Source organism: Quercus robur, chromosome 11 (assembly GCF_932294415.1).
Source record: "Quercus robur chromosome 11, dhQueRobu3.1, whole genome shotgun sequence".
NCBI classification, from domain to species: Eukaryota; Viridiplantae; Streptophyta; class Magnoliopsida; order Fagales; family Fagaceae; genus Quercus; species Quercus robur.
In genome coordinates this window covers 27,563,151-27,571,803 of record NC_065544.1, presented here as the reverse complement: position 1 = coordinate 27,571,803, position 8,653 = coordinate 27,563,151, and the positions used below count along the sequence as shown (strand labels likewise).

Below are 8,653 nucleotides of genomic sequence, written 5' to 3'. Positions count from 1 at the left end.
ACTGATAGAGAAAAAAAATTGGAGAGAGAGAGAGTATTGACCAATTTTCTTTAGTCATGGATAACTTGGAAGGAATAGAGGAGAGGGGTGGAAATGAAATAATAAGAAATTTATTAAAAAAAAAAATTAAGATGGAAGAGGAATGGTGGAAGTAGATGAAAGGTTAAATAAAGTGAAACTATAGAGTTTAAGAAGATATAAATGAGAAAATTGAAAAATCTATAGAGGGAATCAAATGAAATTTAAAAAAAAAAATAATGATTGGAGGAGATGAAAGATTAAATTAAGAAGACAATAGTTGAAGAAAATGAAAAGTTGAACAAAGTAAAAATTGCAAATAAAAATAATAATAAAGGATGCTAAAGATAGTAAATAAAATACTAATTGTAAAAACTATGACTCAAAATAAGGAGATTACACACGTGAGTTTAGGTTTTTTTTTTTTTTTTTTGAGAATGTATTGCATATATAGCTTAGGCCTTGGACCTTGAGGTCAACTTTAACTCTCTTCCTACATACCCTCAGCTTTGCATATTCAATTATGACTCCCATGTTCATGTATAACCCTTTTGGTGCTAAGCTTTATGAATTAAGTTAGCCATGCAACACAACACTCCCTTATTTTAAAATGAACAATTGCCAAATGTGTTTTCGAATTAGATTCATATTTGTTATTCTCTCTCTCATTCTACACATTACAAATATTGTCTATTTAAAAAAAAAAAAAGGATTTCTACAAGTATTTATTATCTTATTTCTATAAATATATCATTTTTTTTATTAATATTTTTTTAAGGTGAACCATATTCTTCTAACTTCTATTGTAGTGTGTTATATTAGCCTAATATACAATTAAACTTTATAAATTTCAAATTTGTTATTCAAATTTCTCATCTCTTAAGGAATAATGAAATTATAATAATAATAAAAACTTATCACAAAATTACAAAATTATCTTAAACAAAATTAAAATGAAACCAAAGGAATAAAAAATATACTTTATAATAATTTATTACTCAAACAATTGGTAGGAATATTCAAATTCATAGCTATGTAAATTGTGTTTTGATATAATCTCAAATTCTTATTTCCAAAAAAAATTAAGTATTAACCAAAAAAAATCAATCAAAGGTATAAAAGGGAAAAAGAAGGCTTTTTTGATGAAAAAAAAAAAAAAAAACCTTAATTAGAGTTATAAGGAAGAACAAAAATCCACCAAAAGAAAGGAGAGAGAGAGAGAGAGTACTCACATTTTTGTGTGGGAAAAATATGGATTGAATGGAAGAAATGATATCAAATTTAAACAGAATAAAATAGGGAGAAGAAGAGTAAAAATATAAGAAAGATAGAAGGATGAAGGAAGTGTAATGGTAAAGCATAAAATAGTGGGGAGATAAAGAGGCCAAAATGGAGGAGAAAAGTTGGAAGAAATGTAACAGCAAGTTTGAACTGATAGGGAGAAGAAGGGTTTTTTTTTTTCTTTTTTGAGAATTGAGAGAAGAAAAGTTTAAAACAAGAAAAGAAAAGATAAAAAATAAGTAGATGATATGGCTCAACAGGAGCGTAGTAACAATAAATGCTACGCTTCTACTTATATATATATATATATATATTGGTATTCAACTAAATATCATGAAGGAGAATGTTTGGGTTATCTATTTGTAGAGAAAATTTTATGTGTAATGGAATAGGTGTAATTGTAAAGTCTTTCATACACGAATCCTCTCACAAGCTTATCCCCATACATTCAATAGAATTCGCATTAGTGCTTGTATAATAGAAAAATGACCACATTCTAGCTAATTAAGTTCAAAAGTCACTGATTCTCAAAAAAAAAAAAAAAAAAAAAAAGGTTGAAAAGTCACTATAAGAGTTAGGCTTTTTTTGTAGTGATACTTTGGGTTAAGTAATGTGTTTGAGTTTGGTGAGAGAGTGTAATTAAGTGCGTAAGTGTGTGTGTGTGTGTGTTTAATAGTTAGTTTGGTTCTCCAAAAAAAAAAGTCCAAAAGTCACTCGCATCAGATTATGTAAAATTGTGTAAAAATACATTATTATTACTACAATAACTTATAAATTTACACTAATACTGTTCATTTTGCATTTAATTTTTTATTTAATTTTTTACATATCCCAAGAATAAGGAAAAAAAATGGATGGTGGTTGTTGTATGTAAAAAAAATATAAATAATCTCACATGTAGTGTTTTAACATGTTATATTTTAAAAAGTGACTATATAAAATAGAATATGCAAGTTAGAAAATAGAAATGATTTTTTTGTAAGAAAATGCTCCCACACACACTCTTATCTTGACCATCTGTCATTGTCATAGAAGGGACCTCAATTCGCATGTAAGGGTTTTTTTTTTGGGAAGGGAAGAAATTGTTCGGCTTTGTGGAGTTCAGTTATATTTGACCTGGATTTATGAACCAACCCGAAATAAAAGTATTATGGTTTTTAATAGGATGTTTTCTGAGACTTAGTCCATGGAGTGGACTGAGAAATTTTTTTCGCCTGTTTTTAGCTTAATGTGAATCCTATATGCAAGATAGAAAAACGGTTTGGTGTGTTGTTTTGAGAGAGAAAACTGCACTGCCGCATCTTATATTCTTTCCCTGTGAATAGTAAAATTCCTGCAATTTCATGGACGTAGTCAAATTGTCAAACCATGTAAATATTGTCTTGTAGATGTAGTCTTTTTATTTTATTTTTTTTATTTTTTTTCTCTCTATTTTTGCATCTTGCAGATCTTGAAATTTCATGTATATTCCCTACAGAAATGGATGAGAATCTAAGAAAGATTGAAGGAAAGAAAATTATTAGTAGTGCTTTTCTTTGTAATCTACATGCTAAATTCATTGTTAGGACTTGGGATATGGCACCGCTTTTTGCCACATCGTGCCTATGAACATTACGAGTGTACATCAACGACATTTTTCCATGTAAAAATTGAAATGATCATCCGCGAAACCAAGTTTAACAGTGAACCACAATCTATTCTTCTGTCATTTTCTATTCGTTCGGTGCATCCTTCACATATGCCTGCAAATCACGGGACATAAGGTATAAAGTCCCAACAACCCTTTATAGAAACACAAGTACGCTGTACGCCAACCTTGACTTGCGTACCGAGATTCTCCTCTCCAACCGCACTCACGTTAGAGATGAGAAACTTCAACTATGTTCAAAATTTCAAGCCGCCCTCATGCTATAATCAACTCTCCTAGTTCTAGTATCTTTTGCGTTTCCACATTCCTCTTACTACAACACTGACTCACAGACCAAACCAAAATCACCACCACCACCACCTCTTAGCATTCATTCTGGCCATGTTATCCAACCAGTTTTTCCAGCTGAGGCTAGTTTTATTGCTTCTCTTTCTATCCTTTCTCAGCCTGATATCATTCTCCAAATCCAGTGAGCTTAATTCACTTCTTCAATTCAAGTCTGCTGTCCAGAACCCAGATACCAATCATGTTTTCAGTTCATGGGCACAAGCTAACTCCTTATGCAATTTCACTGGGATTGCATGCAACTCCAATGGACTTGTCAGAGAAATCAATCTCCCCCAGCAAAATCTACATGGGATTCTCCCATTTGATGCAATATGCTCGCTTCAGTCTCTTGACAAACTCTCTCTGGCGTCCAATTTTTTGTACGGTACCATCACTGATGACTTGAAGAATTGTACTAGTTTGCAACACTTGGATATGGGTTGGAATAAATTTTCTGGGAAAGTCCCAGACTTGTCTCCTTTGGGCAAACTAGAGTTCTTGAATTTGAACAACAGCGGGTTTTCTGGGCCATTTCCATGGAGATCATTGGAAAATCTTACGAGTCTCACTTTCTTAAGCCTTGGTGACAATTTCTTTGAACCAAATGCTTTCCCTGTGGAAGTCTTTAAGCTTGAGAAATTGTACTGGCTTTACCTCTCAAACTGCAGCCTTACAGGGCAAATTCCAGAGGGTCTAGGAAACCTTACTCAGCTCATAAATCTTGAGCTTTCTTGTAACCAATTCACTGGTGAAATCCCAGCTGATATTGGAAAACTCAAGAACCTTCGGCAACTTGAGCTTTACTCAAATTCATTGACAGGGAAGCTCCCAGTTGGATTTGGAAATCTCACTAGTCTTGCAAACCTTGATATGAGTCGTAATAAACTCCAAGGCACTATTTCTGAGGTGAGATTCTTGACAAACCTTGTTTCTTTACATCTCTATGAGAACCAGTTCACAGGGGAGGTACCTGAAGAGCTCGGGGAGTTCAAGAACCTCAGTAATTTTTCAGTCTACAGGAACAAGTTCACTGGTCCTTTACCTCAAAAGCTTGGTTCTTTGGGGGACTTTCTTTACATTGATGTTGCAGAGAATTTTTTGACTGGCCCGATACCTCCTGATATGTGCAAGAATGGTATAATGATTGTCCTGATTGTGTTGCAGAACAGGTTCACTGGTGGAATCCCAGAAAGGTATGCTAATTGCTTGTCTTTGACACGTGTAAGATTAAATAACAATTCTCTTTCGGGTGTTGTTCCGGCTGGGATATGGGGCTTGCCAAACTTATCCATATTTGATCTTTCTATAAATCAATTTGAAGGTCCTGTGGCATCTAATGTAGGAAATGCTAAATCTCTTGCACAATTATTTCTAAATAACAATCACTTCTCTGGTGAATTACCGTTGGCAATTTCCAAAGCTTCATCATTAGTATCAATAAAGCTGAGTTCAAATCAATTTTCGGGTCAAATCCCAGAAACAATTAGTGGATTGAAGACACTAAGCAATATTTATTTAGATGAAAACATGTTCTCTGGTTATATACCGGACTCATTAGGCTCATGTGTTTCCCTCAGTCAAATAAACCTGTCTGGCAATAAACTTTCAGGCAACATTCCAGCAAGTCTTGGACATTTGCCTACTCTCAATTCCTTGAACTTATCCAATAATGAACTTTCTGGTCAAATTCCTACCAGTTTGTCATCACTGACATTAAGCCATCTTGACCTATCAAACAACCAGTTGATTGGCCAAATTCCCAACTTTTTCTCCATCCAAGCCTTCAGTACCAGCTTTAATGGAAATCCAGGCTTATGTAGTCAGAATTTGAAGCATTTCCAGCCATGTTCATCAGGGTCCAGCACACGGAGCCAACTCGGGACACTGGTATCCTGTTTAATTGCTGGAGCTGTGATTCTGCTTCTTGTACTAGCATGTTGCCTATGTGTCAAACTAAGACATAACAATCTTGATAGTCCATTGAAGCCTAATTCTTGGGATATGAAGCCTTATCACATACTTAACTTCACAGAGAAAGATATCCTTGATGGCATCAAAAATGATAATCAGATTGGAAAAGGAGGGTCAGGGAATGTGTACAGGGTTGAATTAACTGATGGTAAAGAACTTGCTGTAAAGCACATTTGGATATCAGATTCGGGTGAATATGAGGCTGAGGTGGCCACATTGAGCTCTGTGAGGCACGTCAATGTGGTGAAGCTATACTGTAGTATCACAAGTGAGGACAGTAGTCTTCTGGTATATGAGTACTTGCCCAATGGGAGCTTGTGGGATCGGCTGCACAATTCTAGTGGGAAGATGGAGATGGGCTGGGAGGTGAGGTATGAGATTGCATTGGGGGCTGCTAGGGGATTGGAGTATCTGCACCATGGGTGTGATAGACCAGTGATACACCGTGATGTGAAATCCAGCAATATTTTGCTGGATGGGGATTGGAAGCCAAGGATTGCTGATTTTGGGTTAGCTAAGATTGTGCAGGCTAATGGAGGGGACTGGACCCATGCCATTGCTGGTACACTTGGATACATGGCTCCTGGTAAGTTTCCCTCTGTTGCATTTTCACAATGATCAAAAGAGGCTGAGTAAGGAAAACATACAAATGCTCATTGCTCAAGAAACAGGCTAATTTTTGAGGAAAATGCAGTTTTTTATTTATTTATTTTTTATTATTTATTTATTTATTTAAAAAAAGACAATAGTTTCTTGGGCAGTGTGAAGATATTTCTTTGCCTCTTTCTCTTGGTGACTAATACCAAAGTCTAGCTATTAATTCTTGTATCTTGAAATCCTAGTGGCTTGAAAACTTTTGGATCAAAGTTAGGATGATTAATAGGATTTGAGATTTCGATAGACAAATTAACTCTAGCATTAACCAAATTACTGTTCATATAAATTGATTGTTTTCTTTTTATTTTGGTGGTGAAGAATATGCATATACATACAAGGTAAATGAGAAGAGTGATGTCTACAGCTTTGGGGTAGTCCTATTGGAGCTGGTCATGGGAAAGAGGCCAATTGAGCTTGAGTTTGGAGAAAACAAGGACATTGTCTGCTGGGTATGCAGCAAAATCAGTAATAAAGAGAGTGTGCTTGACTTAGTAGACTCAACCATCTCTGAAGCCCTCAAGGAAGATGCAATCAAGGTGATGAGAATAGCAATCCACTGCACGTCAAAACTTCCAAGTCTAAGGCCCTCCATGAGAATGGTAGTTCAGATGCTAAAAGAGGCTGAGCCTTGTAAACTTACCTAACATTATTGTCAACAAAGAATGCCAAAATGGTTCAAATGAGAGTCTGAAGAATACTGGCAAGATTGGAGCTCTTGAATTTGAAAGTAAAATTTAATGAAAGCTAGGCCTTGGAGCAATGGTCTAGTACATTGGACATCATCTTGTTTGAGTCCAAATAGATTTATGAGCTTAAACTAGGTAGGAAATTCATAGTAGAAAGGGAAATTATCATTTTGATCTCTGCTCGTAAGGAACAGAGGTACATATTTTCATTGTATTGTATATGCAATAGTCATCCTCGCATTAAGCAAGTTACATCATGAAGGTTTTTTTTTTTTTTTTTTTTTTTTTTTTTTTTTTTTTTTTTTTTTTTTTTTTTTTTTTTGCTTCTACTTTGTTCAAAAAGTTCATAATTTGTCAACCAGAATCACTTGCTTGGTACAGACTTTGTTTGGCATAAAATTATTGAGTATATAATATAGGTTAGATTAATAAAAGACAAAAGGTGGTGACAAGAGAGGCTGGAACAATAAGTGCAGGGCTTACATATGTCGCTTCGTAATAATTTTGTCATATTGCCACCACAGTATTAATGATTCAACATTGGAGGATTTACTACCTTACTTAAAGAGCAAAGGTGTTGGTGTAATTAGTGCTTCTCCATTTGCAATGGGCTTCTTACTGAGAGTGGTCCTCCACACTGGCACCCAGCTTCACCTGAACTCAAGGTGTGCTTTTTTCTATGAAATAATCAACATTGTTGATTTTTATGCTTCTCTTGCATCAGGAGATAAATTTCATTCCATTTACCCAACATCACATCTGTATTTGTGTAAGTGTGCTTGGGTGTCAGGCCAATAAAAGAAATCACCATGCAAGAATGTTTATTATAAAATATTTTATGGATCCTTCCAGTTATGCATATTTTATGCCTTGGCGACAGTGAAAAATATTAGAATGAGAATATCTATTCTGATTATGAATATAAAATTATACAAAATATATAGATATCTAGAAAATTTCTCCTACCTAAGTTATTTCTCGGACACCTGCAAGGCTGCAACTAGCTTTACATTTTTGTAATGGGATTAATAATGTTTATTACGTTGTTAAGATCTGAGAGGATGTTGTTCACAATAAATTCTTTGTGAGCGCACTGAATTTAGTTGGACTCCTTTATCTAACCAGATTAAGGTAAGAACGGACAACATGTTTCCCTACTAAAATGAAAGGTAAACAAAGATCTATATGTGAAATAAACCTAATTGGTCAACTTGTTAAGTTTTGATGTCCACCCACATACATAAAGGAGTCACCTCTGTCAATTTTCTTAGCTATTGTGCCCTTTCAGCTTCACCATCGAACATCTTAAATGTTCTCAAAAAAAAATTTACTGTTTACTCATAAGTAGATAGATTACATGGTTTCTTAAATCTGGTTGTAGCTTGAAGGACGTAATATAAAGTATTTTTAACTGCTTCATCTATTGTATACTTCCGACAGTCTGCATGTCAAGCTGCTGCAGCCTACTATAAAGAAAAGAGGAAGAATATTTCTAAGTTAGCTATGCAATATAGTCTGTCAAATAGGGACTTTTCGTCTGTGCTGGTTGGAAAGAACTCCGTTAGACGGGTAAACGTTTCTTACTTCCTTAATTTCCCACATTTCTCAAATATACCTGAACTTTCTGATTTACAAAAGATCTATCTCACAATGTTGAATATATGTATGACTGTGCTCTCAAGCCAGTATATGAATTTCCTGGGTCATGTCAGTTGCATTGAAATTGAATAATTGTTGACGTTTTTCTTGTATAAAAGATTTAATTTAGGAACATATAAAGGCATTGTTTTGTTGTCCTTGTGCTTGACATGATCACTGACATACATTCAGTACAAATAATTTACCATCATATAATAATTAATACTCATCAAGAAGATTTCTAGGCTCAAATTCATTGAACTAGCGGCAAATGAGAAACTGGTGTATGATCTCTCGTTTGTTTTATCATTTAAATTTGGATGTGTTTCATTTGATTCCGCTCCATGTAAAGTCAGGTTACAAATGTGCGGTGCACTTATAAATAGTTGTTCTGTGTCATTGTTTTTTGTGTTATGTCTGGCTTAAT

At 34.5% G+C, this 8,653-nt stretch overlaps 1 protein-coding gene across 1 annotated transcript; it reads left to right on the top strand.

Annotated features, from left to right (window-relative positions):
- The first annotated feature begins 3,140 nt into the window (after window positions 1-3,140).
- LOC126706764 (receptor-like protein kinase 7) lies at window positions 3,141-6,885 on the top strand. The gene is made up of 2 exons (XM_050406311.1): window positions 3,141-5,831; window positions 6,221-6,885. Exons 1-2 carry the CDS (start codon window positions 3,329-3,331, stop codon window positions 6,544-6,546), a joined length of 2,829 nt encoding a protein of 942 aa, XP_050262268.1. The 5' UTR covers window positions 3,141-3,328; the 3' UTR covers window positions 6,547-6,885.
- Window positions 6,886-8,653: the final 1,768 nt, after the last annotated feature.

Bases quoted from the DNA above. Each gene is read 5' to 3' on its own strand.
- LOC126706764 (XM_050406311.1), top strand. From the start codon at position 3,329: ATGTTATCCAACCAGTTTTTCCAGCTGAGGCTAGTTTTATTGCTTCTC. The intron at 5,832-6,220 runs GTAAGTTTCCCT...TTGGTGGTGAAG, and splicing joins ACTTGGATACATGGCTCCTG to AATATGCATATACATACAAG.